The sequence below is a fragment of the Theropithecus gelada genome, chromosome 18 (assembly GCF_003255815.1).
Source record: "Theropithecus gelada isolate Dixy chromosome 18, Tgel_1.0, whole genome shotgun sequence".
NCBI classification, from domain to species: domain Eukaryota; kingdom Metazoa; phylum Chordata; class Mammalia; order Primates; family Cercopithecidae; genus Theropithecus; species Theropithecus gelada.
In genome coordinates, this window is record NC_037686.1 from 37,757,560 (window position 1) to 37,772,941 (window position 15,382).

General features: G+C 43.8%; 1 protein-coding gene across 1 annotated transcript in view; it reads left to right on the plus strand.

Moving 5' to 3' along the window:
• Positions 1 to 15,382, plus strand: part of SLC14A2 (solute carrier family 14 member 2) — a 78,454-nt gene that overhangs the window by 40,208 nt on the left and 22,864 nt on the right. Inside the window, exons 11-12 of the mRNA XM_025365218.1 lie at positions 890 to 939; positions 1,740 to 1,914. Of these exons, the coding sequence (XP_025221003.1) occupies positions 890 to 939; positions 1,740 to 1,914 (225 nt within the window). The remainder of the gene's footprint in view (positions 1 to 889; positions 940 to 1,739; positions 1,915 to 15,382) is intronic.

A 15,382-nucleotide genomic window follows, 5' to 3' on the forward strand; every position in this document is an offset into this window, starting at 1 on the left:
TGACTTCCATATTCCTTGTAGCCCCCCTCGGCAGCCAGCATGAGGCTGGGCATGGAGATAGTGGGCCCAGTAAATATTTGTCAAGTCAGAAGTGCCTGCTATTTTGAGGTTCAGACTGTAACTGCCGTTGGCCTTCAGAGAAGTGGCAGATTTCAGTGGCTGGAATCGTCTCGGAAGCCTACAGAGGGAGGCTAGGGTTTATCACAACACTTCTGGTAGGATTTGAGTTGACAAACAGAGAGGGAAGAGGTGTTCTGGGTAGAGAAGGAGAAAGAGCAAAGCTGCAGGGCAGGAGGAGTTTGTCCAGAGGCACCAGCTACATGGACAAGCTTTCCTGGCTGTCCTCAGGACTCAGCTCCCATGGGGGAACCCAGCTGCCTGGCTCCTGGGGACTGGTTCAGGGGTCCAGTAAGGTTCAGCCCTGGTGAGACCTGGTGAACATCAAGCAGCATCACAGCTGCTCAGAGTTTTGAATAGGAGGGATTTTGGCAGGAGCTCATATAGTCTGACCACTCTTCCCCCACAACAGACAATCATCCAGCCTGTACTAGCTCTTCACTACCATCAGCATAGACAAGCAAATGATGTTTATTGACCCCTGACTCTATGCAAGGCCACTATAGAAGCAGGGAGGGGACAAAAAGAAATATAAATTTTAATCTCTACCTGAAGAATGAACAGTCTGGTGGGAGACAGGCCTCACCTATCTACAGAGATAACAAATAATGCCAGGCAAGCATGCCAGATGTCAGGGCATGGTGCAGAATCTGAGGCTGCAGGAGAGAGGGTGGGGCTTCTGTTCTTGGTCTGGGCTCCCTAGGCTGCAATGGCAGTGGCTTAGGGGGAAGGCCCTGGGAAGCTCACTCTGGTGATCCTTGTTCCTCCACAGCCCTGTTCTGTGCATACATGGAAGCAGCCATCTCCAACATCTTGTCAGTGGTAAGTGTGGATTCTCCTGAACACTACCCCAAAGTGCTCTTCCCAGAGCTTCTGGACATACGGGGTTGTGGGGTCTGGTAAAGGAACATTGAGGGGATAATGGTAGCTGGTGCTCACACAACATCTCTGTCAAGGTTTGTCTAAGGTTGTCCAGAGAAGAATTGACAATTGCATACATGTACCTCTAGGGGAGGGAGGTGTGTGTGTGTAGAAAGAGTGCAATGTAACTAGCAGCAGAAAACACGGACGGACAGATGGCACTGTGTGACTGGATGTGGGGGACCAATTTGCAGCTCCATCATTGAAAGATTCTGATTGTGCCTCAAATTATCTGTTTTGTTTTTGTTTTCTTCGCAAGACAGAGTCTCGCACTGTTGCCCAGGCTGGAGTGCAGTGGCGCAAACTTGGCTCACTGCAGCTCCAACCTCTCAGGATTCAAGCCATCCTCCCAGTTCCACCTCCCGAGTAGCTGAGACTACAGGCATGCATCACCATGCCCAGCTGTTTTTTGTATTTTTTTGTAGAGACAGGGTCTCACTTTGTTGCCAAGGCTAGTCTGGGCTCAAGTGATCCTCCCACCTCGGCCATCCAAAGTGCTGGGATTACAGGCATGAGCCACTGCATCCAGCCCCAAATTCTTTGACCAAGATACCATGACATTGCAAATCTGGGAATATCAATGCCTTCGCTGGAGGGAGGATCTCCATCCTCAATGCCCATCACATCCTTTTCCCCCAGGGTCCCCAGTCCAACACAGCAAACTAGGAAACTTCTTCAGCCCCCAATGCTTTTGTTTCCAGGTGGGCGTGCCACCAGGCACCTGGGCCTTCTGCCTTGCCACCATCATCTTCCTGCTCCTGACGACCAACAACCCGGCCATCTTCAGGCTCCCACTCAGCAAAGTCACCTACCCCGAGGCCAACCGCATCTACTACCTGACGGTGAAAAGCGGTGAAGAAGAGAAGGCCCCCAGTGGTGACTAGCCACGTTCCGGGAAGAAATGCTCTTTGCCTGACCTGATGTCTGCTCCCTGTGTTCTCAGCTCTGGTTCAATCAGTTGCAGCACTCACTTTCTTTGCCTCTCCTTGCACCTGTGTAGAACCAAGCACACCTGTAACTTTCTTTCCCTAAGCTGATTTTCATTCTCTGCCTGAATCTCCATAACTACCTATTGTGCGGCATTAAGGGAAGTTGGTATTACAGTAAGATTTCCGGAGTTAGCAATAAGGAGTGTGTTTTAAATGTTGTTGACTTAAAACAAAAACAGTAGTCTTTTGGAAAGGTAATTAACAGGTGATTTTCTTGGCATGTTAAACTAAATAATAGATGCTATAAAATTAAACTTGTTGAGTGTCCTAAGCAGACACAGAGTAGGGGGGTAAGTCAGGGGACACAGGCTAGGAAGGGAAGGCTCTCTAGTGGCTGAGCCAGAGGCTAATGACCAGAGAGAGAATTTTACACTGATGGGATTTTAAAGTCAAAACAGGGACAACTGGGGCATGGAATTATCTAAAGGAGTCTTGACCATTCAGTGGTCTTTGTAAGGGGCAAGGTGATATTCCATAGCAGGGAGGAATTAATAAATTAGAATCCTATATATGACTTTATTATGGATGATAAGCATTTCCTAGTTTAGGTCAAACCAGTATCTCTTTTAAAATTTATTTTTTTAAAATTTTACTTTAAGTTCTGGGATACATATGCAGAACATGCAGGTTTGTTACATAGGTATATATATGCCATGGTGGTTTACTCCACCTATCAACCTGTCATCTAGGTTTTAAGCCCCACATGCATTAGGTATTTGTCCTAGTGCTCTCCTTCCCCTTGCCTCCCATCCCCCAACAGGGCCCAGTGTGTGATGTTCCCCTCCCTTTGTCCATGTGTTCATTGTTCAACTCCCACTTATGAGTGAGAACGTACAGTGTTTGGTTTTCTGTTCCTGTGTTAGTTTGCTTAGAATGATGGCTTCCAGCTTCATCCATGTCCCTGCAAAGGACATGAACTCATTCTTTTTCATGGCTGCATAATAGTCCGTGGTGTATATGTGCCACATTTTCTTTATCACTGATGGGTATTTGGGTTGATTCCAAGACTTTGCTATCGTATATAGTGCTGCGATGAACATATGTGTGTATGTGTCTTTACAACAGAATGATTTATGATCCTTTGGGTATATACCCAGTAATGGGATTGCTGGGACAAATCAAACCAGCATCTTTAAGCAGAGATTTCAGGTAAGGAAAATACCCAAGTTCCATGTGTAAAAAGCTTGGGAAATCTACTTCATTCTTCTATTTGCTTGTGAGCACAGGAAGCTTTATGAAGTGTATGATATTTAAGACAAATAGGTAGCCCTGACTGCGGAAAGACAAACAATTATCTATGAATTTCATAATTTGGTTTCCCAACTATAGTCAATAGCTTTCATTTGGTCTTTAAATGTATATATAGATCAGGGGTCAGCAAACTTTTTCTGTAAAGAGCCGGATAGTAAATATTTTCTGATGGGAGGCCATATATTCTCTTTGGCAAAGTCTTAACCCTGTCATTATAGCATAAAAGCAGCCATAGACAACACGTAAATGAATGATTATGGCTATGTGTCAATAAAACTTTATTAAACAGGCAGTAAGCTAGATTTGGTCCCCAAGTTGTATTATGCAGATCCCTGATAGAGACAGTCAACATATTAATGCTTACAAACTGGTGGGCAGTGCACAGGCCCAGACAGACACCACCAAGTCCCTTGCAACAGACATAGCAAAGGGGTTTGACATGCTGGGTGACGGCATGAAGACCCTCAGGAAATGGAGGACGCTCAGAAAAGTGAGAGTAGCATAACTGGAATCAGGAGGCCCTGCTCTGGGGCTACTGGAGAACTTAGTGCACAGTGATGTGCACTAAGGGGTGCAGTTTTAAACCAATAGTTCCACATTGTCTGGGAACTATTTCTAAGGCTCACTCTTCTCCAACCTCTCGCCCCGTTCTCTCATCTGCCAGAAAGCACACCATTCTTGGACAAGGAAAAAAAAATGATGACCCTTCAGTGCTGGAGTTTTCCAGGCAGGAAGGACAGGGAGGTTCAGAGAATCCCAAGGTTGGAAGGGAGTGTGAAGATCAGGTGGTCCCATCCCATGATGCAGGAAAACCTCTATATTATTAGGATAAGGGCTTCAGTTCTCTGCTGCGTTTCCAGAAGGGGTTCAGTTACCCAAAATGGAGGCAAAACTCCCAAAGTATTTTAACAACAGATAACCACAACCAGAGACCCCATTCATTGCCCTAGAAATCCCCTCCTGTCTTCATTAAGCCCTTTGAGACTGTCCACCCAAAGCATTGGGTCTGATTGGGAACTGTCTTTTAGTCATGCTTACTGGATCTCCAGGAGAGGAAAACTATTTGGATATAAAAAATTATTTCAGCTGATTTGGATGAGATTATTGCTTTCTTTTCCCACCAACTCCCCCCATCTCCCCCAACCCCTGCCAACTCTTCACTTCATCTCATGGGACTGGAGAGCTCCTGGAGTGATCTTGTCCCACCTTCCCCAGGGCTTCCTCACCTCAGCCACCTGCTGAATGGGTAGGTAAAAGATCTCTAAACTTATAGATTCACAGCACCAACATGAGGTTGCATGGACATGATGAGAGAAGAAGGGTTTGGGGACCCATATTCTGGCAGTTTTTCTACCATCACCCCAAACTACAAGCAAAAGCTCTTGGCTATACAAATGATAGTGTCTATGTTGAACACAAATATGCAATCATTAAAGGTGTGTCCGTTTGGAGAGAAAGGGACTTTAGAGGAGGCTGTGTCTCAAACTCTTTCCCTATGGCACCCATCTTCCACTTCCCCTCTCCCAGTTTCTGCCCTCCCCAACACTTTCTCCCATCTTTATCTCCTCTCATACAACACTGATGAATTCTACTATCAGCCACGACAGTCTTGTCCTGCTGCACTTTAAAATGGTAGATCTTAAATCATCTTTCCAATTTCTTCCATAATTGACATAGTCAAGTTTTCTGCTTCATCTTGAGGTTTGTTGCCATAGAGTTACTTACAATGTTCTCATAGAATGATTTCAATCTCTCCTGTATGCATGGTTTTATCCCCTTCTCATTTCTAATCTTACATAATTTTGTTATCTCTTTTCTTTAATCAGGTTTGCAAGGGGTGCATTAATTTTATTGACTTTTTCAAAGAAGCAATTTTGGATTTATTTGTCCTTTCTACTTGTTTTGGTTTGTATTCTATTGATTTATTTTTCCTGTTTCCTTAGGGTTTAAATGTTATTTTCTAATGTTTTAAAATTGATATAGAATTCTTTCATTTTAGGTCTTTCTCTCTTAACAACAAAGTCATTTACAGCTATTAATTTTCTCCTGAGTACGGCTTTAGCTGGATACTATAGGTTTTAGAATAAAGGAGTCTACATTTATCATTTTTTAAACAGTTTGTAATTTTAATTTCTATTCCTCTTTGGTTGTTTGAGGATTATTTAATAATGGGTTTAATTTCTAGCATTTAGGAATCTTTTGATATTTTTTAACTTTGTATATCTAGTTTTATTGGATTATGAGCAGAAAATATGGCCTGTAAAATCTTTATTTTAAAATTGTGTGAATTTTTCTTAGTTGCCAAGTACCTGATTTTGGACATATAAAATGAAATTTTACTTTGAAGAAATACATATTAAATTGATTTGTTAATTGTATTATTCAATTCCTCTATGTTCTTATTTTTTTGTATATGGGGTCTTAATTCTGAAAAGAGTTTGTTAAAAATCAACTATAATTGTACAGTTTCATTAATTTATTTTGCGTTTCTAAAGCATTTATCTCATATAATAAGTTACCACATTGTTTGATGCCTATTAATTTATACAATCATTGATTCTTCATAAATTTTGCCTATTATAAGTTACCCTCTTTATTCTAGTTAACATTTTTAACCATCACTCCAACTTAACCAATATTAATGTTGTTGTACCTTCCTTCTTTCTGATATTTTCTTATCCCTTTGTTTTAACCTTTATCATTTTTAATTTTTAACTTTGTTTACTTTTAACTATTTCTTAAAAATAACATATGGCAATGTTTCATGTTTTTACCTAATCTCAATGTTTCTATAATTTAATAAGTTAACCTCTTCACATCTTATGTAATAACTAATATACTAGTTTTTTTCTTTCACTTTATTTTTTTACTATTCATTTTTCTTTGCTTTTTTGTTATTTCATTTTTCTCGTTTCACAAGTTTGATCATGGTACTCCCTCTTTCTTTCTTCCCTTTGTTAATTTGGTCCACTGTTGTTTTACATTCTGCTAGTGGTTACTGCTCCTTTCCCAACACTCATAATCAAAAGCATATTTCTCTCTTATAAAAACAAGATGAAAAATAATTTTCCCTGACAAGATACCCCATTTCTCCAATGACCTTTCCCTACCCCGAGAAACTATGGCCTTTGAAATAATTTCACTATTCCCCTCCCCAGCGCCCCAGTCCCTAAAATGTGTTTACTTCTCCAGCCATCTCCCACTCCTAAATTGTGCTAAGATCATTTATCATTGTTAATTATTTTCCCCTTGCAATATGCCTCTTCTTTTCACAAGAATTCTTACTGAGCCCATACATCACACATTCCCAGCCATTCTATCGTCCATTTGGAGTTTACCATTTGTATTGAACATGTTACCTTTTATTACTCTTTCATCTGTTCTTCTTCCCCTGTCTTGCTATCTCTGTTCCAATTCATTTATTACTTGTTTACAACTCTTTGTATTTTCTTCAAGTAATCTATGAGAGAATATGGTGACATATTCTTTGACTCTTTACATGTTGACAGAGTTTCTTACCCTGGCAGATGGTGACATTTTGGAGGCGTGGGGCTCCTGCCCTGCAGTCTCTCCCCTCAGTGGTCTCTAGATGTTGTTCCTTCATTTTCTGGCTTTTGGGTGCTACACATGAGAAATGTGGTGCCAATCTCATTCTTTTTCCTTTGTAAATAACCCGTTCTTTCTTTCTAGATGACTGTTAGGTGTCTTTTTTGTCTACGGAGTTCGGGGATTTTATGAAGCTAAGCCTGGGGTGTCTTTTCTCATCAATCCTGCCTTTTAATCTGCAAACTCAAGTCTTTCTTCAGCTTAGCGACTTTTCTTCTAAGATTTCATTATCGGTTTCCCTCTATCTCTTCCTTTTTTCTGTTTCTGGAACTCCTATATCCATGTGATAGGCCTCCTTGATCTCTATTTCAAGTTGCTTGTGTTCTTCTTCACAATTTTTATCATGTGTATTTTTGCTCTGCTTTGAGATATGCCTTCCATTTGACCTTCCAGACCACTGATTTAGGTCCCAACAATAACCTTTCTTTTCTTCAATTCAACAGATAAGTTGAACTTTTTTAGCTTAAAAATCATGTTTTTAGTTTCAGAAAATCTTTGAGATGAGGGCTAAAATAGAATCTCCATGTGTGCTTATGATTTTTTTTTAAATTTTCTATCTCCTCTTGCTCCAGAAATCAGATACAGCTTCTCACAACTCCTGGCCCCAAGCTTCTGCCCATTCCCCTTAATCCATCACAGATGGGCCCCTGTGTAGCCTGCCCAGGGCCATTGGCCAACTTTCATGAGCTGAGAAGTTCTGTCTGCCTCATGGCCTAACCTTATTCACTCATTCACCCAGAAGACATTGCGTGAGGAACTATTAATGTGTTACTCAGGCCCCAGGATTGACAACAAATTAGGAAAGAATCAGAACAGCTCCTGCCTGCAAGGAATTCATTTTATGGGAATATACCCGGCCAGGTGAGTAGTCTCACCTAGGGTGAAGATGAGGATGCAGACTGCCTGAGCCCACTGAAGGTCACAGCACCACCTCTTTTTTTTTTTTTTTTTTTTTTTGAGACAGAGTTTTGTTCTTGTTGCCCAGGCTGGAGTGCAATGGTGCGATCTCAGCTCACTGCAGCCTCCACCTCCCAGGTTCAAGCGATTCTCCTGCCTCAGCCTCTCAAGTAGCTGGCATTACAGGCACCCACCACCATGCCCAGCTATTTTTTTTTTTTGTACTTTTTAGTAAAGACGGGGTTTCAGCACGTTGGCCAGGCTGGTCTTGAGTTCCTGACCTTGTCAGGCTAATCTTCTGCTTAAAAAGTGTTTTAGGCATGATTTTAAGGGTTCCAGGAAGATTTCAGTGCCCTGTCCCCTTGTATCCCCTATCTTTCCATTACCTGCTGCCCAAGTATTCCCAGCCATTCCTTCAACTTAAGGCTTTGAATCTGTTCAGCTGTAAATAGTCCTGAGAAGGTACCACAGTAAGCATGATCAATCATTTGTATCTTAGGCCAAAGGAGCCATTTCTGAGAACAGATTCGATGAAAAGGGAAGAAAGAGTACAAAGAAAAATGGGTGGCACATTTCGAGAGAATCTTTGGCAAAGGAGGGCATGGCAAGATGAGGCCAAGCTGGATGGATGGGGGTCTGGAGCACCCTCATCTCACAGGGGAGGATGATGATGAAGCTGGTTGTGTTTGGCTTGGAGAAGAGATGAAAGAGCTAGGGCTATGTGTGTCTGCAGTATTAGGTAATGATTGTGGGAGAAGTCAACGTGTTCAATGTTTCTTCAGAGCACAGAGGGAGTGCACTAGGTGGGAGTGATAAGCAAACAGACTTTGAATCAGTGGAGAAGGGCGCTTTTTAACAGTGGAAGTTGCTTGAGAGATAATGTCCTGTGAGGTCCTAGGATTCCTGCCCTCATAGTGCAGGAGCAGGGTGTGGAGGCCAGTTGGAGATGCTTGTTTTGGGTGGTTAACCAGACCAGATGACCACTGCAGCCTCTCTTTTCCAATTCCCAACTTTCTGTGATTCTATGACCCTGAATTCCCAAGGAGGAATAAAGAGGAGTTATCACTGAGGTGGTAAAAGGGTAAGAACATGAAGACCATGTGTACCAAAAATATACCACAAGTGCCTTTACTACTTTTCTAGAGCTTGACCAGTTAGCCCTTTGGCCACTTTACCAAAATGCTCAACATGGTTGTTTACATGGACAAAAGCTGGAGACCAACATTCTTCAACTGCACATTGACTTTCTCCTTCCCATCACTCTCCCCTCTGAAGGGACTCTCTTTCTGGCCAACCCTCTAAGATCTGCCTGTCAGAAAACTATGTCTTCACAGCCTGAGTTTGTGGTTATATCAGACCAGTGTGCAAACATCATGGAACATTTGTTCATGCTTTCCTGTATGAGCCTGAGCTTAGTTTTCTTGGGTCATGAAGGTTGTGATGGCCTGAGGACAGCTCTAATCTAAAACCAGGCAGGCACTGGCAGTTTCAGTATGGGTATGATTTCTACTCGATAAACCATGGTCTCATCTGGCAACTTTAAAGGCATTCACATTTTATGTGAGACTTTTTTTACTTGCCTGGTTTTTCCTGTCTCTAGTCATTCAGAGAAAAACGAAAGAATCCACAGGGAGCCCTTCTACCCCAAGTGGAACTAGAAATTCCAAGACCCCAAGAAGGGGACAAGTGAGAAAATGACAAGTCCTTTTTAATCCTCTGCAAATTGATAACAAGGACCTCCCAGCCCCCTTCTACCGCTGCACAGGCTGCTGGAGCAGAATGAAGCAAAGTAAGTAGCCCTTTGGAGAACTTCCAGCTCCAGCTTGCATTTATTCCACACGGACTTGGGCTCTTTCCCTTGGAGGATCTGACCTCCCCAAGTTTAGCTCCTGGTGGTCAATGCAGGCCTCCTCCCTCTGTAAGGCTGAAAACGTAGAATTGAAGGAAGCCACTAGCATTGTGAAGAAAACCTCGTTCTCAAGTGAATTCCAGTTGAGCCTTCAAATAAAGAGTCTGTAGGCATAAACTGATCTCTTGAAGAGCCCTTGGTATCTGAGCTCCAGTCTTTAGTAGGACCTGTTGGGGACAAGATTCCATCTCGGCCTTCTGCTTTCCAAGATAGCACTTTATTGCCCCATCCTGAGTCTAGTGCGTGTGACAGATACTCAGTACATCTTGAAGAACCATAGTTCCATCTGGCTAATGGAATGTGTATGAACTTCCTGAAAGCCTTCTTAAGGTCATCATTTCCTGTCTTTTCAAATTAATGACATATTGTTCACAGGTGGCTCCCTGTTATGTCTGGAGTAGGTGGATGCTTAGGTAGCTGGAGTGAGCTCATCTCAAGAAGTTCAGGAGCCCTTAGGAGAAGCCAGGGCAAGAGAACAAGGGACAGCAGTGAGGGCTGAGCCAATAGGCCAGCCAGCAGGGACAAGAAAAACATGAAGGCTCCGTGTTGCCAGCAGATAGCCATGGGCCCTGAACTAGCAACACAAGGACAGGCCCCTATGCAGGCGACCGACCTCCCCTCCACACCATTCCCCACCTCTCCCTGGAATGTCGGGGCCTACTGGGCTCCTCCCACCCCCTTTGTTTGCTTTCCTTCCTCAGAAGGCCCTCTGTGATTAGGACCCCTCTTTAACAGTTCCAAAACGCCTGGCACGTGGGAAGGGGGCCTTTGACGTCAGCGGCGGAGTTTGTCTACTCAGGTGTAGCTAATTTCCTCAGTGTTAGGAACCTGGGTAGACTGCCTCACACCCCACCACTGAGTGTGTGTATGTGGAGTGGGGAGGGCAAAAGCTTGGGGGTTGATGCATGACCCATCATACTCACAAAGCCAAACAAAACATGTTTGGATTGGGCCCCCTCCCCAAACTCCAGGCCCCCAGACCCTATGGCCTCATGGGACTTGCAATGGCCAGCTCCCTAATATACAGATCTCAGAGTTCTTCCTGCTGGTGGGGGTTCATCACACCCTTCTTGCTCTGAGAGGGTCCGGCAGTAAGCCTCCAGGTCCCCAGGACCCCAGTCAGCAGGAATCAGAAGGAAGAAAGGTCTGAAAATTTCCATAGAACTAGAAAGGCAGCATCTAGTATTGGGCTGTGCAGAAATTTCCATTCAGATACTGATCGCAATACTGTTCCCCTGTGCCCTGCCCCTATGGGGAATTAAGGGAGTTTATTGAGGTGGGAAGGCAAATTGGCCCCCTGAGGAGATAACACTTAAATAATTGCTTTAAAGGCAAATGCTGGAGCAATAATTCTAATGAGAGGTGCAACTGGGAGGTAACCTATGGGACAAGAGAGAAGCTACCAGACAGTCCCCAGCTCTGCCTCTTTAAAGAGAACCTACCTGATCCAACCAGGTTGGGGGAACTATGGTAGCTGAAGCTAGTCCTCCCCAGGGAGTTTAGGAAATAGTCTTTTGGCAGGAAGGCTGGGGGGACATGGGTGAGCATTTGTGAGAAGGGGCATTTGTCTTTCTTCTCCCCGGTCCTCCATAGTACCCTTCCTCAACTGGCAGACGTGTGCCAGGCACAAGTTCAAGGAATGCAAGCTAGTGAATTTATAGCAAGTCAGCCAGAGGATGACCTGGAGGGCTCAGGGAGGTGAAGAGGTTGGTGTTTAGGAGAAGTCACAACACCTGGAGTTGAGGACCAGAGACGCCGCCCAATCAGAAGGAAGCTGCTGCTTTCTAGTCCCAGTGGTCTAGATTCCTCCCACTGCATGCAGGAAATCAAAAGGAGCCCAGGTAAGAGGTCCTGGGAGGGAGAGCTGAACCAGGCACATGTCCTAGCCAACAAGACCACTTAACTCTTCAAAGGAAGAGAAGAAAGAAAGGCTGGTCTTGTTCTGTTTCTTCCTTCTGTTGAACTGCATCTGGGGAAGACAGTCCTGGGGTGGGAACCTTACTAAGAATGCCAGAGACAATGTATATATTGGAAGCTTCAAGCTGGATAGGCCTTTAAATATTTATAGTTCAAACCTCTTATTTTATAGATGAGGAAACCACGGCTTGTCCAGACACTTGTCCAGGTGGTAAATGAGGCTGGACAAAAGTCCAAGTGTCCTAACTCATAACCCTGAGTACTTCCTGCTCACCTGCTCATCTGCTCACCTCCTGCTGAAACCAGGCTCATCCATCAGCCCTCAAATCCCTCACCACCACACACGCCCACTGGATGAGCCATCTCATTATTTGTCATCCTTTCCATGACTCTATGACCCATGGCTGTGACATCAGTTTGATTTCCAGGGCAGCACTGTGCCAAGTTGGGCCTCTGGGATATCACCTCTGGCTAATGAGATAGAAGTGAATACCTTCTGCTCACGATTCATTACCTGCAGCTTCCAGGGAAGATGCTTCTGCTCCAGGCTCCTTGGCCTCTCTCCTCAGGTCCTGTACCCCTTCCTCAGAAACACCAATAGAACTGGGTTCTCCAGTGTCCACAAACATCTTAACATCCCAGCTCCTAACAACCTGTCTCCTGTCCCTCTTCTACACACTCAGATTACTGTAGACCTATTCTGTGCAACCACTGACAGCGGATGTGTCTGGAAGACAAATAGCCATGCCATAAGGAACAACATTCCAGGATATTGAAGTTCTCTTATCAGAGAATGGACAGCCTTGTAAAGTATGTGATATCCTCCAAAACCAGTACCAAAGAATATAAGCCTTGGTGAACTTGGTGAGGGAAAGCAATCCTGTGAGGTGTGGATGTGCCCAGATGTGGTAGGTCGTGCCAGGCCTCTACCTACTATCACCACCCTGGCCTCATTGGACCCCTTCTCTGAAATGTATGCAATGTCCACACCTTTCTGTGTGGCTAGAGGGAAAAATACATTTACTCTAAAGTGCCTGATTGGTACTGGCTTTCAAGATCATTGTGTTGAGAAGGATTCTGAGGCTGTATCTAGACTTATAGGGAAAGAGTGCTGGGGTCAATTAGCTATGTCTGCCATAGGTTGCCATACCTTCTGCATAGCTATGTCTGCCATAGGTGGTGAAGAAGAAGGCATAGAAGAGCATGTGGAGAAAGGGAGTATGAAAGAGAAGAACTTTGAACTTTCTATGGCCTTTCAGGGGGTATTGCGATTGTGATGACACAACAGTGTTCATTATTTTTGGTAATTTTTGTAACTCATTTTGAGATACAAAATAATTCTTAATTTTTTTAATTTAAAAAGTTGAAAATCCATTGATATCATTTGAGAAGGCTCCAACTGTCTGTAAAACACCTACATTGCAGGAGTAAAGAATCCAAAACCAGGAGGTCAAAACCTTGCTTCCTAACTGACCAGGTGTGGCCTCAGGTATGCTACTTATCTCTGGGCCTCAGTTTCCTTCTGCCAGTGCTCAAACTCAAAGGACACTTGGTTACACGGAATTGCTAATTCCAAATAGTTTCATTAGATTGGAATGTATGTATTGAATACTGGTTATGTGCATTGTAACTATCAATAGGAAACTCCACTGCAGCCCCAACTTCAAAAGATGTAGCGTAGAGTACCCTCTGCACGTACAATGGGAATTCAAGGGCTGGAATCACCCATATGACCAAATAAGCCAAGGATGGCTTCATGGAGGAAGTAGAACACAAAGCAGACCTTGAAAGATGGATAGAACTTAAGCAAGAAGAGGCATGGAGGGAGCACAGAGGGCCAGTGATAAGGCCAGAACACCTTGGCACGGTGTGCATTGGGAAAGAAACGGGTGAGGCTTGAGGATGAAGTTGTTGTAAGAACATCAGGAAAGCCAGGCAGAGGAATTTGAGCATAATACTTTTGGCAATAGGGAGCCATGTAGGTTACTGAGTAAGAGAGTGACATAATAATATGGTCTAGCTGCTGAAGTTTAGAATGGATTGAAAGAGGGAAGATTAGGGAAACTGATGATATAGACATGCCATTCTGAGGGTGTGGGCCAGGGTAGGAACAGTGAGAAGAGTGCAAAGACATTCTGGAGAAAAATCAGTCAGGTGTCCCGCAGTTAGAGATGGGGTGCTCTGACCTTTGTACTCTCTTTAACTTCATTTATGAGGCTTTATCATCAGGTATCACGAGGTTCAATAAGGCATCAACTCATTTATGCTAATTAACATCTTCCCCACGGAATGAGCCAAAGACACTGAAAGAAACGAAATTTAGGCTAGTCCGTTGGCCAACAAGTGAGCTGCGTGGGAAGGAGAAGAGAAAGTTTAAAGCATTTGCTATAAGGATGAGTCTCACTTCTTTCAAGGTAACAGTGACTTATACCCCCACCTTCTTAAAAATAAAAAATTGGCTAATGGAGTAAGAAGTTGAGGCTTCCAAGTAATTTATCTCCAAGTGTTCCCATGGACCTGGTCTTCCTCTTCCTTACATGCATCTCTCATCCCACCTCCCGGTCCAGATAGGAAGTCTCAGGAAGACTGGGGTTTTTCTTGAGGAAAGGAAGCCACGGTTTAAAGAGAAATTGATTCTAGAATACCTACTTTGGCCATTACATTCCAAAGCAGAGTTGAATTGAAAGATTTTAACTAGGCTGGGCATGATGGCTCACGCCTGTAATCCCAGCACCTTGGGAGGCAGAGGCGGGTGGACCACCTGAGGTCAGGAGATCAAGACCATCCTAGCTAACACCATGAAACCCCGTCTCTACTAAAAATACAAAAAAAAAAAAAAAAAAAAGCCGGGAGTGGTGGCATGCACCTGTAGTCCCAGCTACTCAGGAGGGTGAGACAGCAGAATTGCTTGAACCCAGGAGGCAGAGGTTACAGTGAGCTGAGAACATGCCACTGCACTCCAGCCTGGGTGACAGAGCGAGACTCTGTCTCAAAAAAACAAAAGAAAGAAAGAAATTCAAACTAAACCCCTAATGGGGAGTAAGGTTTACGGAAATTAATCTTAGACTACAAGATACGAGAGAAGAGAGACCTATGTCTTATCTATGCTCAGCTCTGCCAATAGCTGTGTAGCCTAGGGGAAGTCATCCCATTTCTTGTGGCTTCAGTTTCCAAATCTGTAAAATGGGAGAGCTGGACAAGATCATCTCAAAGCCTTTTCCAATTCTAACATCCAATGCCTTAGAGAGTTTAGAGAATGATCTTTGAAAATTTCTACTAAATACAACTTCACAGAAAAAGGTACCACCCCACTTACCACCCACAAGTATCCATATCACACACACAGAGAATAGCCAGAGAAATTACAAGTCTTAGTGCAAAGCTCAACTTCCATGTGGGGAAACATTTATCCGAACTGTGGCCAAAGCATAGTCAGTCAAAGCATAGAACTGGTTGTAGAGAAAAAAAAAAGATCAAATTATATATGATGTGTCACTTCAAAGAAAGTGGTTCTGGTATTGCAGCCAGGAAATTGCCTTGCGATGTGTGGGTTTGTCCACAAACAACAGATCAGGAAGCTGGAAGGCCCAGGAAGCTGGGGAGGGATGGCAAGTAGGTCTTGATGGTAGCTTCTTATGCTCCTTATGTTGGACATTGCTACTGAAAAATAGACAACATCGATTCGCCCCCAGGAGAGAGTAAATCCTGTTCAAAACCTGAGAAAGGGCTGGGTGCAGTGGCTCACACCTGTAATCCTAGCACTTTGGGAGGCAGA